The sequence below is a fragment of the Oncorhynchus gorbuscha genome, linkage group LG10, assembly GCF_021184085.1.
Source record: "Oncorhynchus gorbuscha isolate QuinsamMale2020 ecotype Even-year linkage group LG10, OgorEven_v1.0, whole genome shotgun sequence".
Taxonomy (NCBI): domain Eukaryota; kingdom Metazoa; phylum Chordata; class Actinopteri; order Salmoniformes; family Salmonidae; genus Oncorhynchus; species Oncorhynchus gorbuscha.
Genome location: NC_060182.1, coordinates 52,603,074 through 52,624,141, shown reverse-complemented (window position 1 = coordinate 52,624,141; position 21,068 = coordinate 52,603,074). Strand labels below are relative to the sequence as shown.

The following is a 21,068-nucleotide window of genomic DNA, read 5'->3' as shown; positions in this document are numbered from 1 at the left end:
GAAAGGCACACACCTGTCTATATAAAGGTCCCACAGTTGACAGTGCATGTCAGAGCAAAAACCAAGCCATGAGGTCGAAGGAATTGTCCGTAGAGCTCCGAGTCAGGATTGTGTTGAGGCAAAGATCTGGGGAAGGGTACCAAAACATTTCTGCAGCATTGAAGGTCCCCAAGAACACAGTGGTGTCCATTATTCCTAAATGGTAAAAGTTTGGAACCACCAAGACTCTTCCTAGAGCTGGCCGCCCGGCCAAACTGAGCAATCTGGGGAGAAAGGCCTTGGTCAGGTAGGTGACCAAGAACCCGATGGACACTTTGACAGAGCTCCAGAGTTCCTCTGTTTAGATGGGAGATCTCTGCAGCCCTCCACCAATCAGGCCTTTATGGTAGAGAGATCCTTGATGAAAACCTAGACTGGGCAAAGGTTCACTTTCCAACAGGACAACGACCCTAAGCACACAGCCAAGACAACGCAGGAGTGGCTTTGGGATACGTCTCTGAATGTCCTTGAGTGGCACTAAAGTTCAACTGCAATAAATGTGGCAAAGAAATTAAGCGTTTATGTTTGGGGCAAATCCTACACAAGTCACTCTACATATTATCAAGCATGGTGGAGGCTGCATCATTTTATGTCTATGCTTGTCATCGATAAGGACTAGGGAGTTGTTTTAAAAAATAAAAAGAATAGAGAATAGAATAGAGCTAAGCACAGGTAAAATCCAAGAAGGAAAACCTGGTTCAGTGTGCTTTCCAACAAACAAGGATACATTTACCTTTCAGCAGGACAATAACCTAAAACACAAGGCCAAATGTACCCTAGTGTTGCTTTCCAAGATGACTTTCAATGTTCCTGAGTTGCCTAGTTACGGTTTTGACTTAAATCAACTTGGAAATCTGTGGTGAGACCTGAAAATGCCTGTCTAGCAATGTTCAACAACCAACTGGACAGAGCTTGAATAATATTTTAAAGAGTAATGTGCAAATATTGTACAGTCCAGTTAGAGACTTACCCAGAAAGACTCGCACTTTTAATTGCTTCCAAAAGTGATTCTAACATGTATTGACTCAGGGGGTTGAATACTTAAGTATTTATTTATTTATTTTTCACTTTGACATTACAGATTATTTGGTGTAGATTGTTTACAAAGATTAACAATTAAATCAATTTTAATCCCACTTTGAAACACAACAAAATGTGGCAAAGTCCAGGGCTGTGAATACTTTCTGAATGCACTCAAGTGCTCTGTTCAATAGTTGGGCATATTTTCAGTTCAAAATCATTACATTTGAACATTTCTATGTACATTTTTTAGACAGCCATGTATGAATTAATTAATCAATTATACAATCATACAGTTAATGTGACATTGGTAAAAACAACCTAACTACAAAACAACATAATGGTAATAATCTATTTGTATCTTACATCTCTATTGCTAAACTGGGTAGATCAAGATGTAGCCTTGGTCTATTCACAATACTGGTGAATGCATATTATTTAATAGTAGTTGTGTATGCATTGAGTTATTGAGATTGTTTTAGCAGATTTCATGGGGCTACAGATGATAAACAATCACTTCCATTTAAGATTTATTTTATTGGCAACTGCTTGTTGAAACTATTTTTATTGTACTGTTAGTTCAGAACAAATTCTTATTTAAAATGACGGCCTACCCTGGCCAAACCCTATCCCGGACGACGCTGGGCCAATTGTGTGCCTCCCTGTTGAACTCCCAGTCACAGCCAGGGGTACTGAATTCAGCTACTAAGTTAGCAAGGATATTTAGCCTACAATTAAAGCTGGTAGCTACCGATATCGTCTCGGGTTTTAAAAGTGTTCTTTCTCTGTTGAGCAGTTTCAACATTTCTATATGCCGTGTTGCGTTATTCAAGTGTGTTAACTTATGTGCAGCTTGAGTGGGGAGCAGCCCAGATAACTCTAGCAATGAATGAGTAAGCGGAGCAGGCACTTTACTCTTTGTGCTATAAAAGGTCTGCGCTGATAGACAGGCTCGATCCTCTCAATCACTTGAGACACGTTTGACAGAAGTACCGAATGTAACAAAAATGTTATTACAGAACTGTTTTTTCTTTTGTATCGAAAAAGTACAGAAGTTTCAGTATACCATGCAACACTACTCTGAGGAAGTAGATAAAGGGGTTAACTGCCAATATCCTGAATTATCCCTTTATAGCCCTTCCTATAGAGTCATTCCATTTGATTTCAATACCTTTTTTTGACCGCATCCCTTTTGATTTGAACAAAACTTTCCATACATATTTGAGCATGGTAGAAGTGGTCAGAAAGTTACATTTTGGACCTGAATGCCAAAACATTTAGGAGATAGATGTGCTCAAATTTGACACATTTTGTATACCCCACCCTAACATGAAACATTTGTCATCTTCACTGGAAAAGATAAATGGGGGCCTCCCGAGTGGTGCAGCCGTCTAAGGCAATGCATCTCAGTGCTCAGTTTGGCGTGTCATGTTTTGAAGGATGCATAACTCCATCTTAGCCTCTCCTGAGCCTGTTGGGGAGTTGCCAGTATGAGACAGGATCGAAATTGGGGAGAAAAAGGGGGTAAAATACCAACAAAAAAATAACGAATAACGGTTGAGTGACAAAGCTTACAACAGGGTTGTCAAACTATTTTCTAATTACTTGAAAACATGTTTTATTCAAATATCTAAAAATGCGAATGAATCTTTTTTTTTCTTATTTTCTCATATGTTGTAGCTTAGACCCCCTTAAACCCTGAGGTGTTTGTGTTGTGCCTGCCATCGGTTGAGACACAGAATGTGGAGTGGGTGTTATTTCAATCATATACATAGAATTCATAGAATGGATATGTTTTTATTTACCCTTTATTTAACTTGGCAAGTCAGTTAAGAACAAATTCTAATTTACAATCCTGCTGGGATAATATATATATATATATTAGGACAAAGCACACATCACAACGAGACAACACTACATACAGAGAGACCTAAAACGACAACAACATAGCAAGGCAGCAACACATGACAACACAGCATGGTAGCAACATAACAACAACATGGTAGCAACACAACATGGTAGCAGCACAAAACATAGTACAAACATTATTGGGCACAGACAACAGCACAAAGGGTAAGAAGATAGGGACAACAATACATCATGTTTTGGTCTTTGAATGAAGAGATTGAGATAAAACTGTCAAGTTTGAGTATTTGTTGCAGCTCGTTCCAGTTGCTAGCTGCAGCGAACTGAAAAGACGAGCGACCCAGGGATGTGTGTGCTTTGGGTTCCTTTAACAGAATATGACTGGCAGAATGGGTGTTGTATGTGGAGGATGAGGGCTGCAATAGATATCTCAGGGGGGAGTGAGGCCTAAGAGGGTTTTATAAATGAGCATCAACCAGTGGGTCTTGCGAAGGGTATACAGAGATGACCAGTTTACAAAGGAGTATGCAGTGAGTGCGGTGATGTGTCCTATAAAGAGCATTGGTGGCAAATCTGATGGCCGAATGGAAAAGAACATCTTGCATCTCGAGAGAGCAACCTTACCTGCTGATCTATAAATTATGTCTCCGTAATCTAGCATAGGGCTGGGCGGTATACCGTTTTTATCAAAATACCGATATTGATGCACAGACTAGTTTGAGTTTTTACTTTATCTTCTATCCCGTTATTTTAATGTCTGGTTTGTTAAATGTGATATGCAGTGTATAACTTCCATTTTTATGGTTTACTTCGCTACTTGAGTCATCTCTCTCCACTCTCACTATGCCGTTTTCATTTAACATTTACATTTAAGTCATTTAGCAGACGCTCTTATCCAGAGCGACTTACAAATTGGTGCATTCACCTTATGACATCCAGTGGAACAACCACTTTACAATAGTGCATCTAAATATTTTAAGGGGGGGTGAGAAGGATTACTTTATCCTATCCTAGGTATTCCTTAAAGAGGTGGGGTTTCAGGTGTCTCCGGAAGGTGGTGATTGACTCCGCTGTCCTGGCGTCGTGAGGGAGTTTGTTCCACCATTGGGGAGCCAGAGCAGCGAACAGTTTTGACTGAGCTGAGCGGGAACTGTACTTCCTCAGTGGTAGGGAGGCGAGCAGGCCAGAGGTGGATGAACGCAGTGCCCTTATTTGGGTGTAGGGCCTGATCAGAGCCTGGAGGTACTGAGGTGCCGTTCCCCTCACAGCTCCGTAGGCAAGCACCATGGTCTTGTAGCGGATGCGAGCTTCAACTGGAAGCCAGTGGAGAGAGCGGAGGAGCGGGGGTGACGTGAGAGAACTTGGGAAGGTTGAACACTAGACGGGCTGCGGCGTTCTGGATGAGTTGTAGGGGTTTAATTAGGCAGGGAGCCCAGCCAACAGCGAGTTGCAGTAATCCAGACGGGAGATGACAAGTGCCTGGATTAGGACCTGCGCCGCTTCCTGTGTGAGGCAGGGTCGTACTCTGCGGATGTTGTAGAGCATGAACCTACAGGAACGGGCCACCGCCTTGATGTTAGTTGAGAACGACAGTTTGTTGTCCAGGATCACGCCAAGGTTCTTAGCGCTCTGGGAGGAGGACACAATGGAGTTGTCAACCGTGATGGCGAGATCATGGAACGGGCAGTCCTTCCCCGGGAGGAAGAGCAGCTCCGTCTTGCCGAAGTTCAGCTTGAGGTGGTGATCCGTCATCCACACTGATATGTCTGCCAGACAATCGCCACCTGGTCATCAGAAGGGGAAAGGAGAAGATTAATTGTGTGTCGTCTGCATAGCAATGATAGGAGAGACCATGTGAGGTTATGACAGAGCCAAGTGACTTGGTGTATAGCGAGAATAGGAGAGGGCCTAGAACAGAGCCCTGGGGGACACCAGTGGTGAGAGCGCGTGGTGAGGAGACAGATTCTCGCCACGCCACCTGGTAGGAGCGACCTGTCAGGTAGGACGCAATCAAGCGTGGGCCGCGCCGGAGATGCCCAACTCGGAGAGGGTGGAGAGGAGGATCTGATGGTTCACAGTATCGATAGGTCTAGAAGGATGAGAGCAGAGGAGAGAGAGTTAGCTTTAGCGGTGCGGAGCGCCTCCGTGATACAGAGAAGAGCAGTCTCAGTTGAATGACTAGTCTTGAAACCTGACTGATTTGGATCAAGAAGGTCATTCTGAGAGAGATAGCGGGAGAGCTGACCAAGGACGGCACGTTCAAGAGTTTTGGAGAGAAAAGAAAGAAGGGATACTGGTCTGTAGTTGTTGACATCGGAGGGATCGAGTGTAGGTTTTTTCAGAAGGGGTGCAACTCTCGCTCTCTTGAAGACGGAAGGGACGTAGCCAGCGGTCAGGGATAAGTTGATAGCGAGGTGAGGTAAGGGAGAAGGTCTCCGGAAATGGTCTGGAGAAGAGAGGAGGGGATAGGGTCGAGCGGGCAGGTTGTTGGGCGGCCGGCCGTACAAATTTCATCTGGAGAGAGAGGGGAGAAAGAGGTACAGGGTAGGGCAGTGTGAGCAGAACCAGCGGTGTTGTTTGACTTAGCAAACGAGGATCGGATGTCGTCGATCTTCTTTTCAAAATGGTTGACGAAGTCATCTGCAGAGAGGGAGGGGGGGGGGGGAGGAGGATTCAGGAGGGAGGAGAATGTGGCAAAGAGCTTCCTAGGGTTAGAGGCAGATGCTTGGAATTTAGAGTGGTAGAAAGTGGCTTTAGCAGCAGAGACAGAGGAGGAAAATGTAGAGAGGAGGGAGTGAAAGGATGCCAGGTCCGCAGGGAGGCGAGTTTTCCTCCATTTCGCTCGGCCTTCCGGAGCCCTGTTCTGTGAGCTCGCATTGAGTCGTCAAGCCACGGAGGCGGGAGGGGGAGGACCGAGCCGGCCTGGAAGATAGGGGACATAGAGAGTCAAAGGATGCAGAAAGGGAGGAGAGGAGGGTTGAGGAGGCAGAATCAGGAGATAGGTTGGAGAAGGTTTGAGCAGAGGGAAGAGATGATAGGATGGAAGAGGAGAGAGTAGCGGGGGAGAGAGAGCGAAGGTTGGGACGGCGCGATACCATCCAGTAGGGGCAGTGTGGGAAGTGTTGGATGAGAGCGAGAGGGAAAAGGATACAAGGTAGTGGTCGGAGACTTGGAGGGGAGTTGCAATGAGGTTAGTGGAAGAACAGCATCTAGTAAAGATGAGGTCGAGCGTATTGCCTGCCTTGTGAGTAGGGGGGGAAGGTGAGAGGGTGAGGTCAAAAGAGGAGAGGAGTGGAAAGAAGGAGGCAGAGAGGAATGAGTCAAAGGTAGACGTGGGGAGGTTAAAGTCGCCCAGAACTGTGAGAGGTGAGCCGTCCTCAGGAAAGGAGCTTATCAAGTTTTCCACACAGACCTAGCCAGGCCCCCTGTCACTCAAGGAGCGCATTTGATGTTCCTCAACCACGAGACTCCTGCGTTCAGTCTGCATGGTCAATGATGATAACGAAGCAGTTGTCACTTTGCTTCTTAATATAAATCTACTAGCATTCTATAATTACACTATTAGCTTGTGTTTCTCATATCTGCAAACAGCTAGTTCACTTTTCTTAGCAAGTTGTTCCTAAATCTTGTTAGCCGCTAATCGCTAGCTAGCTAATAAATGTACTGTAGCGACCCTGGGTTTATAAACACGGATATCGACTCTGCCGATTCAGCATGCTTTTGCGGCACAGTCGATAGCGAGCTGGACTTCATTCTTGAAGGTTGAGGGTTCGAGTCCTGCTCCCTGCCTGTTTCATTACAGTACTGAGTAAGCGCAAGCGTAATGAGCTATACACCTTTAATACCAGTGATTGTGTAGACCTAAATCAGCATGTTGTTTGTGCAACAGTGTCTTCTAAATTAAAGAGGTAAACGCAAAGCAAGAATATGTTAGCTACATGAAGTAGCTAAGAGAACATTAAATGTAGCCAAAGATTATAGGGTCCCCTAGGAAACACAGGAAACACCTATCAACACATCAGTTCTTACCCTGTCACAATAACTCCTCCCTGACATTTTCATTCGTCATGTCAAACAACACTGTTTTAAAAGTGCCCACTATTATGTTTTATATAATTAGAATAGACATTCTATTTCCATGATTCCAACAGTTAACCAAAGTGTTTTGCTCTAAATGGCAAGTCAAATTGCAAAATTTGGTTAAAAATAAGGCCCAGATTATTTGCCCATATTGTGCAGCCCGACGTGGCAGTATGGATATGATCTCAAATGCAGAAATTGATGAAAATTATGACTTTTTGGGGTTTGAAGTTGAATTGAACAGTATAAAACAATCAGAATGGAGAAAGACCCATTGAAATCACTTAGAATGTATGTGTTGCCACCCTAAGGTCATGCACTACTCATAAAGCAAAATTAGAACTTTAAAAAATATATAAAATACCGTCAAATACTGAGAATTTAAAAGAAAAAAAAATACTGTGATATAATATTTTGGCCGTATCGCCCAGCCCTAATCTGGCATTGGTAGGGTGGTCATCTGAATCAGGGTTAGTTTGGCAGCTGGGGTGAAAGAGGAGCGATTACGATAGAGGAAACCAAGTCTAGATTTAATTTTAGGCTGCAGATTTGATATGTGCTGAGAGAAGGACAGTGTACCGTCTAGCCATACTCCCAAGTGCTTGTATAAGGTGACTACCTCAAGCTGTAAACCCTAAGAAGTGGTAATCACACCTGTTGGGAGAGGGGCGTTTTTCTTACCAAACCACATGACATATCCATTCAGACCCCTGCAATTTAGTTTGTACATCATTGAAATGTAAATTGAAATGTTAATAGCCCCGTAACATCAAAGACCCACCATCATATTTTACAGTAGGTATGGGATTCTTTTCTGCTCATGCATTCTCATTTCTACTCAAAACCCACCACTGGTGGTGCATGACCAAAGAGCTCTATTTTCACATCATCCAACAAATGTTAATGCCTGATGTTCGCTAAACAGCATTGGCACTTGGAGTGGAACCGGTGCTTTGGTCAAAGGATATGGAGAAAAAAAAGCTCTATGGTCTTGTGGGTTTGGCATCAAAATGAGAATGCATGAACAGAAAAGAACCCAATACCTACTGTAAAATATGGTGGTGGATCTTTGATGTTATGGGGCTATTTTGCTTCCACTGGTCCTGGGACCCTTGTTAAGCTCAACGGCATCATGCGCTGTACCAGGATATGTGTGCCAAAAACCTGATTGCCTTTGCCAGGAGCCGGAAACTTGGCCACATGTAGATCTTCCAGAAAGACAATAACCCCAAGCACACATCAAAATCCACAAAGAAATGGTTCATTGGCAACATAACCAACATTTTACAATTGCCATCTCAGTCTCCGTACAAACCTGTGGTTTGAATTGAAGAGGATAGTCCATAAACACAGATTTCTGGCTCTCACAGACCTGTAACTTATTCTTTAAGAGGCTCCTCTGTCCTCCACTTGTTACCTGTATTAATGGCACCTGTTTGAACTTGTTATCAGTATAAAAGACACCTGAGATTTTGAGTGAAAACCTCCTTCCATCAGCAAGGGCATTGTAGATGAAACGTGGCTGGGTCTTTCAGCATGAGAATGATCCCAAACACACCGCCCGGGCAACGAAGGAGTGGCTTCGTAAGAAGCATTTCAAGGTCCTGGAGTGGCCTAGCCAGTCCAGATCTCAACCCCATAGAAAATCTTTGGAGGGAGTTGAAAGTCCGTGTTACCCAGCAACAGCCCCTAAACATCACTGCTCTAGAGGAGATCTGCATGGAGGAATGGGCCAAAATACCAGCAACAGTGTGTGAAAACCTTGTGAAGACTTACAGAAAATGTTTGACCTCTGTCATTGCCAACAAATGGTATATAGCAAAGTATTGAGATAAACTTTTGTTATTGACCAAATACTTATTTTCCACCATAATTTGCAAATAAATTCATAAAAAATCCTACAATATGATTTTCTCATTTTGTCTGTCATTGTTGAAGTGTACCTATGATGAAAATTACAGGCCTTTCTCATCTTTTTAAGTGGGAGAACTTGCACAATTGGTGGCTGACTAAATACTTTTTTGCCCCACTGTATAAAAAACTTTCTGAGCAATTGTATTAGTTTTAAATAATATTTCCATGTTTTTTAAATGTTTTTTTTGCCTATACTATAGCGCAGTATTTGAATTGTTTCATACAGTAATTTCTGCTGATCTTTATCAAGGCTGTCAATAATGGAAGATGGAAGATTCACAGTATCATTTAAAACAATTGATATTCCAATTCAAGTCATCATTCTCTGATGTGTGGACCATCTTTGTGTGTGGACCAACCATCTTTGTGCTACCATTTTAAAGTTAAAACAAAAAATAGATGTACTAAAACCAGCCAAAACATGACATCCACCCTGTATTCAAGGGCATGCTGTGGGCATAACACAAACACCTCAGATTATGAAAAATGGGGTCTAAACTGCAACAGTTTTTTAAAATCATTACTGTTAAAGGTTAAAAAACATATAGTAAAAAAAAAATACATTTGTATTATAAAAACATTTTACTTTGACAACCCCGTTTTTAAGCTTTTCAATTATATCAAACTCAACCATTTATCTTTTCCAGTGATGAAGACATGGATGTCTCATGATAGGGTGGGGTTTTCAAAATGGGTCAACTTTGAGCACACCTTTTTTCTAAATGTTTTGGCATTCAGGTCCAAAAAATTTCTTTTTGACCACTCCTACCATTGGCAAATATGTATAGAACGGTTTGTTCTAATCAAAAAGGGTGCAGTCAAAAAGCTATTGAAATCAAATGGAGCGACCCTATATTGACCGAGTTCTAGAGTAGCCTTTTCAATCCCCCTACTCAGTTCATTTCTCTATCACAATTGGTAGACTATTCTGTGAGGGGTTATTGCAAATAGTAAAATTCCAAGCATTTAACCAGAACAACGTGATTGTCTGGTTTTATTTTTCAGGCCTTGTAAATGTTTGAGTGTTACTGGAAATAGGAACTAGGCGGTTGGGCTGTCAGTGGTATGTGTTTTTGTTGTTCATGCACCATATTTTTGGAAAAGTGTAGCCACCAGTATTCACCTGTTCTCATTATTTGATAACAGTGCAGGTCCATTTCATCTCAAGTTACATTACAGAGTTGAGTGTAAAACAGCTAAGCGCTCATGTTGATGCAAGTGGTCATCAATCTCTTCAGCTAGAATCAGTCATTATGTTCACCTAAGATCTTAATTCAGTTGAACCATTGTAGTAAACACATTCTCCCCATCTCTGTAGAATCTACCTCTTTTCAGAAAAATATGTTTCTGTGCGCTCGCTGCTTGAGTACTAAACATTGCTATGGTGGGCTGAATTAAATTCTAGAAATCTTTCTTTGCGTGTTGTGTGACAAAGCGGACATGTGATCATTCTGGTCTTTCTCAGGGGATATCATCTTCAACGCACGGGATCCAGAACTACCTCCAGATTTCATATTTGGAGAGGATGCAGAATTCCTGCCAGAACCCTCCGAACTCCCAGTGAGTACAATTCCCCACCTCATTCATTTCCCACAATTCCCGACAGCTGAGCCAATTCAACACCCTGGCCAAATGTGAATGACTCACCAAGTTGCTGCTCAGACAGGTTCAATGTGGTGAGCAATAGAAAGCAGATGACTCTGCTGCTCTGGTTTATGGTCCAAATGTTTGGACCATTCTGTTGTTTTGACGCACTTTTATCTGGAACTCAAGTGCCGTTATTGATATGTGAGGATGAGTAAGCAGCCATATTGACCCCACGACCTCCAATGTTCTGTTGAAAAGGCGTTGGTGCGTTGCGTAATCACTTCTTCTGTATGTGCTGGCCTGCATGTCCTCCTCCCTTCTTTAGAAAACTGTCGATTGCGACAAGTTTCCTTATACATTAGCTAAATAATTAGCTTAGATTGCACACTAAGATATTTAGACATGTACTTATTATTTACATTTACATTTAAGTCATTTAGCAGACGCTCTTATCCAGAGCGACTTACAAATTGGTGCATTCACCTTATGACATCCAGTGGAACAGCCACTTTACAATAGTGCATCTAAATCTTTTAAGGGGGTGGGGTGAGGGGGGTGAGAAGGATTACTTTATCCTATCCTAGGTATTCCTTAAAGAGGTGGGGTTTCAGGTGTCTCCGGAAGGTGGTGATTGACTCCGCTGTCCTGGCGTCGTGAGGGGGTTTGTTCCACCATTGGGGAGCCAGAGCAGCGAACAGTTTTGACTGGGCTGAGCGGGAACTGTACTTCCTCAGTGGTAGGGAGGCGAGCAGGCCAGAGGTGGATGAACGCAGTGCCCTTATTTGGGTGTAGGGCCTGATCAGAGCCTGGAGGTACTGAGGTGCCGTTCCCCTCACAGCTCCGTAGGCAAGCACCATGGTCTTGTAGCGGATGCGAGCTTCAACTGGAAGCCAGTGGAGAGAGCGGAGGAGCGGGGTGACGTGAGAGAACTTGGGAAGGTTGAACACTAGACGGGCTGCGGCGTTCTGGATGAGTTGTAGGGGTTTAATGGCACAGGCAGGGAGCCCAGCCAACAGCGAGTTGCAGTAATCCAGACGGGAGATGACAAGTGCCTGGATTAGGACCTGCGCCGCTTCCTGTGTGAGGCAGGGTCGTACTCTGCGGATGTTGTAGAGCATGAACCTACAGGAACGGGCCACCGCCTTGATGTTAGTTGAGAACGACAGGGTGTTGTCCAGGATCACGCCAAGGTTCTTAGCGCTCTGGGAGGAGGACACAATGGAATTGTCAACCGTGATGGCGAGATCATGGAACGGGCAGTCCTTCCCCGGGAGGAAGAGCAGCTCCGTCTTGCCGAAGTTCAGCTTGAGGTGGTGATCCGTCATCCACACTGATATGTCTGCCAGACATGCAGAGATGCGATTCACCACCTGGTCATCAGAAGGGGGAAAGGAGAAGATTAATTGTGTGTCGTCTGCATAGCAATGATAGGAGAGACCATGTGAGGTTATGACAGAGCCAAGTGACTTGGTGTATAGCGAGAATAGGAGAGGGCCTAGAACAGAGCCCTGGGGGACACCAGTGGTGAGAGCGCGTGGTGAGGAGACAGATTCTCGCCACGCCACCTGGTAGGAGCGACCTGTCAGGTAGGACGCAATCCAAGCGTGGGCCGCGCCGGAGATGCCCAACTCGGAGAGGGTGGAGAGGAGGATCTGATGGTTCACAGTATCGAAGGCAGCCGATAGGTCTAGAAGGATGAGAGCAGAGGAGAGAGAGTTAGCTTTAGCGGTGCGGAGCGCCTCCGTGATACGGAGAAGAGCAGTCTCAGTTGAATGACTAGTCTTGAAACCTGACTGATTTGGATCAAGAAGGTCATTCTGAGAGAGATAGCGGGAGAGCTGACCAAGGACGGCACGTTCAAGAGTTTTGGAGAGAAAAGAAAGAAGGGATACTGGTCTGTAGTTGTTGACATCGGAGGGATCGAGTGTAGGTTTTTTCAGAAGGGGTGCAACTCTCGCTCTCTTGAAGACAGAAGGGACGTAGCCAGCGGTCAGGGATAAGTTGATGAGCGAGGTGAGGTAAGGGAGAAGGTCTCCGGAAATGGTCTGGAGAAGAGAGGAGGGGATAGGGTCGAGCGGGCAGGTTGTTGGGCGGCCGGCCGTCACAAGACGCGATATTTCATCTGGAGAGAGAGGGGATTATATTATAGTATTATAATACTCAAGACATACAGCAATCAAGTGTTTCTTCTTGAAAAATGTGTAAGGGGGGGCACCTTCTAGAATATAGTTTCCACCTACAGAAATAAGCCCGGTAACACATTGTTAAAATTATTTTTACATATTGGACCAGGTACATTGCCTTCGGAAAGTATTCAGACCACATTGTGTTACGTTACAGCCTTATTCTAAAATTGATTAAATCGTTTTTCCCCCTCATCGGTCTACACACAATACCCCATGTGTCACGCCTTGGTCATTGTATCTTGTGTTTTTGTTATATGTTTGGGTAGGCCAGGGTGTGACATGGGTTTATATGTTGTATTTCGTATTGGGGTTTGTATTAATTGGGAGTGTGTTTTATTAGGGGTGTGTCTAGTTAGGCTTGGCTGCCTGAGGCGATTCCTAATTGGAGTCAGCTGATTCTCGTTGTCTCGGATTGGGAACCGTATTTAGGCAGCCTGAGTGCGCGTTGTAATTTGTGGGTGATTGTACCTGTCTTTGTGTTAGTCACCAGATAGGCTGTAAGTAGTTTCACTCGTTTGTTGTTTTGTATTCTCAGTTATTTCATGTACAGGATTTTCTTCATTAAAAGTCATGAGTAACCTACACGCTGCATTTCGGTCTGACTCACTTCAAACAGCAGACGAAGTTCATTACACCATGATGACAAAGCAAAAACTGATTTTTTGTTGTTGTAATTTTTGCTAATTTAGTAAAAATAAAAAACTGAAATATACATTAACATAAGTATTCAGACCCTTTACTCAGTACTTTGTTGAAGCACCTTTACAGCATCGAGTCTTTTTTGGGTATGACGCTACAAGCTTGGCACACTTGTATTTGGGGAGTTTCTCCCATTTTTCTCTGCAGATCCTCTCAAGCTCTGTCAGGTTGGATGGGGAGCATTGCTGCACAGCTTTTTTCAGGTCTCTCCAGAGATGTTCGATCGGGTTCAAGTCCGGGCTCTGGCTGGGCCACTCAAGGACATTCAGAGACTTGTACTGAAGCCACTCCTGCGTTGTCTTGGCGGTGTGCTTAGGGTCGTTGTCCTGTTAGAATGTGAACATTCGCCCCCGTCTGAGGTCTTGAGCGCTCTGGAGCAGGTTTTCATCAAGGATCTCTCTGTACTTTGCTCGATCCTGACTCGTCTGCTAGTCCCTGCCGCTGAAAAGCATCCTGATTTGTGGAGTGATGCAGAGATGGTTGTCCTTCTGGAAGGTTCTCCCATCTCCACAGAGGAACTCTAGAGCTCTGTCAGAGTGATCATCGGCTTGGTCAATTCCCCGACCAAGGCCCTTCTCCCCCGATTGCTCAGTTTGGCTGGGCGGCCAGCTCTGGGAAGAGTCTTGGTGGTTCTAAACTTCTTCCATTTAAGAATGATGGAGGCCACTGTGTTCTTGGGGGGATCTTCAATGCTCTGACGTGCATTGTCAGCTGGGGGAGCTTATATAGACAGGTGTCCAATAAATTGAATTTACCACAGTTTTAGAAACATCTCAATGGAAACAGGATGCACCTGAGCTCAATTTCGAGTCTCATAGAAAAATATCTGAATACTTCTAAAAAAAAAAGATACCTTATTTACATATACATTTGCAAAATGTGATTTTTAAACTAATTAGCAATCTATTGATGAATTTTATGTCCCATAAAACTTAGCTTGACTTGGGGTATACCACCACCTGGTGTAAAATGCCCCTGCCTGTAATTCTCACAGAAACCACTTCATGTCACAATGTTTTCCCAAACACTTTCCCTGGTTCCCACTACTCTTGCACAACTAAAAATGTAATCTGTCTCATCACAATTTAAGTCACTCCCAAAAAAGGATTTTGAGGTCGGGTGACGTTTTTTTCTCAAGTTAACCTACAGTTGACATGTAGCCCCACTCTCCCATATCCCCTCACTGCAAATTACAGAGTGGTAAGGTGCTTAACCATGCACTGCTTAAAACTCAGTGTTTTAAATTATGTAGTTTGTGCATTTTTAAGAGAACTAAATAGTTCTAATTTTGAGAACTAAATATAGTAGAGTTTTTAACAAAGACTCTTCAACCTGCAGTTTTCCCCGCGATTGCAAAAATGTTATATATTTTTTCAATGTTATATATTTTTTTCCATGTTATATATTTTTTGGGCGTGGCAGCAATGATTTTTGCCGTGGCACAGCGACCATTGCTAAATGCCTGCAGCAGAAACACTGCAGCAATCTTTGGGACCATTCTATTGCAGGTTGCTAGTCTGGGCCAGAAAAAAAATAAAACAAACAAAACAACAGTGTCCAACATAGGGATGACCTCAGCAAGCCAACCTGCCATTTTGTTGCATATATTGTCTCCCCAACAGGCTTAGCAGGTGTCTGTGAGTTAAGTTCAGGGTAGTTGGAAGACAGGGCATTTCACATGGGCGTCAACTCCCCAACACAGTCTAGGAACAAACGTATGACCTCGGAATCCACCAGCACACACACAACTTATTTATGGTAAAGTAATAAGAAGATAGTAAAGGGAAGAGTTGAATGGCAACCAGGAATTATACATGGGGTTCGGCGCTCACTTGTTAATAGGTCTAATATGTTGTCCCTGTGGAAAACTCCCTGCTGGAAACGGATGCCAGACGAAGCGCTGAGAGGCTTGGCAAGAGGCGGTTGTTATTGTTGCTATTACTACAGGGTCTTAATGTTGTCCACAGGGCTATTTTTAAAGCCACCTAACAGAGAGAAGTTAAATTCCCCAGTCTGTCAGTCTCGGAGACAAGGGGGGAGATATTGCTCACTGTCTCGTAAAACAGCTGCACACATAAGGGGAAGCACCTCTGTCGCGCCACTGTTTGGCAGCCCCTCTGTCTTTATTCTCTCTGTCTTTCTTGCCATGTTTTCTTAATCCTTACTTTTTCTCTACCCGGGATGTTTTTTTCCCCCTCCTACTTGCTCCCCCTCTTTCTCCATCTTTAGTAAGTCTCGCCCTCCTGCTCTCTTACTCCATAAAACCCTGTTTTCTCAATGCTTCAATTCATTTCCCATTTCCCACCATTGACTAGTAAGCAGACCTCTTTGCCAGTAATCGTTATGAATCAGTTTGTGAACTGGAAACTTTAGGGTGGGAGTTTGGAAAGAGACAAATGTAAACCACTGAACCAGGTGACTGAGTAACTTATTTCCTCATAGGAAGAAGAACTTGCAGCAGCTGCATAAACCACATTTTGACTAACCCATGGAAAAAGGAGCTAATTTGCCATTTTGCACTATTATCCTATTTGTAGAGTGGGAGGAGTATGTTGCAACATGGATATTCAGAGACTCATTTTCACCTGACTGCTTCTAGTCTGCTTCAAAGCTATAACGTAGTTTGGTGATGATCCTAATGAGTTCAGGTGGTGCACACCGTTCACGTTACTTGGAAGAACATAGCCTCACAGTGGTGAGTGTACACACACATAGTGTGGTTTGGCTCACTGTTCAAATGTTGCATTCATCTTTAGATCTCAGATGGAGATTTTGGACAAACAGGTTTCTTGGTGCATGCGCTCAGGACAGGAAGCTTAGAGACAGGAGAGTGCAGCAAGTGTAGGCTGCACAGTTAATCTAAGTACACACCCAAACACTTGCTACTGAATTTAACCATTAATCACTCCTCACTCTCTTGACCAAACAACCTATTTATGTAACACATTTATGTGGTCAACAGGACGCGGAGATTTTCCATTTAATCAACATCCCAATATGTAGCCTACCTTTTGCCCGCAAACCGTCAATAAAAACATGTACTTAAAGTAGGGCTGGGAGATTATATTGAATTGGTGTTTTAACTTGATGTTACAAACGCCTGTATCGCAAGGTTCACATTTTTTTCTTGTTTTTATGAACGTTTGTCTCCTTCGCTCCTTCTGTGCTGTGTACACTGTGCAGCTTCCCACTCGAACATAGACACCAAGCCCTTGCCACAAAATACACCTAAAACCTAGTGGTCAAACATAGAAATGGTTCAAATGGTTTGTTCACCATTCATGTTTCCCATAGGGAAAATTACACTTCAAACAAGGTCTGTGTTTCATGTAGGCTATCCCTGGTGTGACGTTTTGATAATCATCTCAGGGACAAGGGGACTTTTATCAATATATTCAGTTATATTTACTCTCAGATTCGAAAATACCAATTAGCATCAAAGTAGACATCATGCAAGACTACATATCCATACAAGCTACGGCATGTCATCTCTAGCTGACACCTTTGCTGTCGGCTACTAGCCAAAATGAAAGATAAATTAAAATATTCAACATATCTATTCCATATTTTAACTGATATTTGTTTGCTTATTTATGCATTTGGTGTTTACAGAATACTATCCTTGTAGCAGTCAGATATTTACAATATACCATGAATACTAGTCATTTTTGCAAAGATGTTAGCTAGCTAGCTACCTACCTAGAGGATATTAGCAACATGCCCTTATTTTACAAGATCCTCTTCTCTTTCAGCTGGTGGAGGTCTATATTTCATTCCTTAAAATGTCTGCCAACTATATGAACAAGGTGAAATCCATTTCAATTCATTGTGTTAGAATGCAATGCTGTATTAAAGCAATTCAGAACTAACTTGTTGACGTGTTCTGATGCAGATTCAAAGCCAGATTAACTGGCTTTGATTGTGGGACTTCAATGAAGCTTTTGACATTATTGATCATAGTCTGCTGCTGGAAAAAACGTATGTGTTATGGCTTTGTACCCCCTGCTATAATGTGGATAAAGAGTTACTTCTCTAACAGAACACAGAGGGTGTTCTATAATGGAAGCCTCTGAAATATTATAATCCAATTCCCCAGGGTAGCTGTTTAGGCCCCTTGTTTTTTTCAATTTTTACTAACGACATGCCACTGACTTTGAGTAAAGGATGACTCAACACTATACACATCAGCTACTACAGCGACGGAAATGACTGCATCACTCAACAAAGAGCAGAGTGGGTGGCAAGAAATAAGTTAGCCCTAAATATTTCTAACACAAAAGGCATTGTATTTGGAACAAAAAACTCACTGAACCCTAAACCTCAACTAAATCTTGTAATAACTCATGTGGATATTGAGCAAGTTGAGATGACTAAACTGCTTGGAGTAACCCTAGATTGTAAACTGTCATGGTCAAACATACTGATGCAGTAGTAGCTAAGATGGGGACATGTCTGTCTATTATAAAGCTATCAACAAGGCAGGTCCTACAGGCCCTAGTTTTGTCGCACCTTGTCGACTGTTCAGTCGTGTGGTCAGGTGCCACAAAAAAATGACTTTGGCTCAGAACAGGGCAGCACAGATGGCCCTTGGATGTACACAGAGAGCTAATATTAATAATATGCATGTCAATCTCTCCTGGCTGAAAGTGGAGGAGAGATTGACTTCATCACTACTTTTATATATGAGAGGTATTGACATGTTGAATGCACCGAGCTGTCTGTCTAAACTACTAGCACACAGCTCGGACACCCATGCATACCCGAAAAGACATGCCGCAAGAGGTCTCTTCACAGTCCCCAAGTCCAGAACAGACTATGGTAGGCACACAGTACTACATAGAGCCATGACTACATGGAACTCTATTCCACATCAAGTAACTAACGCAAGCAGTACAATTTCATTTAAAAACACAGATAAAAAAACACCTTATGGAACAGGTGGGACTGTGAAGCAACACACACACACACACACACACACACACACACACACACACACACACACACACACACACACACACACACACACACACACACACACACACACACACACACACACACACACACACACACACACACACACACACACACACACACACACACACACACACACACACACACACACACGCACTATAACATACGCACTATACATACATATGAATGTAGTACTGTAGATATGTGGTAGTGTTGGAGTAGGGGCCTGAGGGCACACAGTGTGTTGTGAAATCTGTGAATGTATTGTAGTGTTTTTAAAATTTATGCCAAAGCTGCTGCGAAATGCAGAATGTATCCATAATCATAAATGAACTCCAAAAATTACATTGTTTTAAAGAAATCCAAATAGTGAACAGTGCATCCATATGCATTTTATACATAACATATAAACATCTTACTTGAAGTAAAGATTATTACAATGATTTATTCTTCAATGGCACAAACCTGGGACATTATTACTAACTGAGAACGCACAGATTCTTCTGCTTTTTCATTATAGGAATTAGACCAGCACAGTAAACACAGTACACAATGTAAACCGCATATTGTGATTTTTGGTGGGTGAGTTACAAATGGGAAAAACAACTGTAATATAAAATACTAGGTCAACTCCAGCAGAATGAGTAACACACTTAAGATACAAACAAGGATGCCATGCCTAAACGCAGCTATATCAATACCCTTCTTGTCAATTTAACAGGTCCGTGTTGCTGCTGTCAATTGTGAACAGCACATTTACCACTGCAATCATTCAGAACCCCAGAATAAGCAGGAGGAAGACAACATTACACAGGTGAAAGAAGTGACGCAGCGGTCTAAGGCTCTGCTTCTCAGTGCTAGAGGCGTATATCAACCGGCCATGATCGGGAGTCGCATAGGGCGACGCACAATTGGACCAGCGTTGTCCAGGTTAGGGGAGGCCGGGGTAGGCCGTCATTGTACATTTACATTTACATTTAAGTCATTTAGCAGACGCTCTTATCCAGAGCGACTTACAAATTGGTGCATTCACCTTATGACATCCAGTGGAACAGTCACTTTACAATAGTGCATCTAAATCTTAAGGGGGGGGGTGAGAGGGATTACTTATCCTATCCTAGGTATTCCTTAAAGAGGTGGGGTTTCAGGTGTCTCCGGAAGGTGGTGATTGACTCCGCTGTCCTGGCGTCGTGAGGGAGTTTGTTCCACCATTGGGGGGCCAGAGCAGCGAACAGTTTTGACTGGGCTGAGCGGGAGCTGTACTTCCTCAGTGGTAGGGAGGCGAGCAGGCCAGAGGTGGATGAACGCAGTGCCCTTGTTTGGGTGTAGGGCCTGATCAGAGCCTGGAGGTACTGAGGTGCCGTTCCCCTCACAGCTCCGTAGGCAAGCACCATGGTCTTGTAGCGGATGCGAGTTTCAACTGGAAGCCAATGGAAGCCATTGTAAATGGGAATTTGTTCTTAACTGACTTTCCTAGTTAAATAAAGGTTAAATTAAATAAAAAATAAAAAAAGGTAGCAAAAACAGTACACAACAACACTTTTAAGACGGGCCTTGGTAAGCACCGAAATTCTCAGACTTCAATGGGAGTAGGGTGGCAAAATACACGGTTGACCAATGTGCAGAGTTCATCTTGTCAACCAATCAAACAATGTTGACAACAATCGAGCTGAAAACTATCCGGACTGCTGGTCTCTACACACGGTAAGCAGATTGTCTCGCGGTTCAATTGTCGTTTACCGCGGCCCATGTGTAAGCACATTTTATACGTCTTACTGAGTCTAGATGTTATCAAATCGGGAGAAGAACAAGTGAAGAAAGCAGCATAGGGAACATGGGTGAAGGTAGTGTAGGTTTATAAAGAGACAGTGCCTTTGGAAAGTAATTGAGATCCCTTGACTTTTTCCAACATTACAGCCTTATTCTAAAATGGATTAAATAAATAAAAATCATCATCAATCTATCCACAATACCCCTTAATGACAAAGCAAAAACAGGTTTTTAGACATTTTTACTAATTTATTAAAAATAGAAAACAGAAATACCTTATTTACATAAGCATTCAGACCCTTTGCTATGAGACTCGAGCTCAGGGGCATCCTGTTTCCATTGATCATCCTTGAGATGTTTCTACAACTTGATCACAGTCCACCTGTTGTAAATTCAATTGATTGGACATGATTTGGAAAGGCACACAGCTGTTTTAATACGGTCCCACAGTTGACAGTGCATGTCAGAGCAAAAACCAAGCCATAAGGTCGAAGGAATTATCCGTAGATCTCCCGGGACAGGATTGTGTCGAGGCACATCTGGGGATGGCTACCAAAACATTAAGGCAGCATTGAAGTTCCCCATGAACAGTCAGGGAAATGACCAAGAACCCGATGGTCACTCGGGCAGAGCTCCAGAGTTCCTCTGTGGAGATAGGAGAAACTTCCAGAAGGACAACCATCTCTGCAGCACTCATCAATCATGCCTTTATGGTAGAGTGGCCAGACGGAAGCAATTTCTCAGTAAAAGGGACATTACAGCCCGCTTGGAGTTTGCCAAAAGACATCTAAAGTCTCTCAGACCATGAGAAATAAGATTCTCTGGTCTGATGAAACCAAGATTGAACTCTTTGGCCTAAATGCCAAGTGTCACGTCTGGAGGAAACCTGGCACCATCCCTACGGTAAAGCATGGTGGTAGCAGCATCATGCTGTGG

At 43.3% G+C, this 21,068-nt stretch overlaps 1 protein-coding gene across 1 annotated transcript in view; it reads left to right on the top strand.

Moving 5' to 3' along the window:
• The window catches only part of babam2 (BRISC and BRCA1 A complex member 2), a 194,566-nt gene that overhangs the window by 20,522 nt on the left and 152,976 nt on the right, over positions 1–21,068 (top strand). Inside the window, exon 4 of the mRNA XM_046366379.1 lies at positions 10,385–10,479. Coding sequence (XP_046222335.1) covers positions 10,385–10,479 — 95 coding nt within the window. The remainder of the gene's footprint in view (positions 1–10,384; positions 10,480–21,068) is intronic.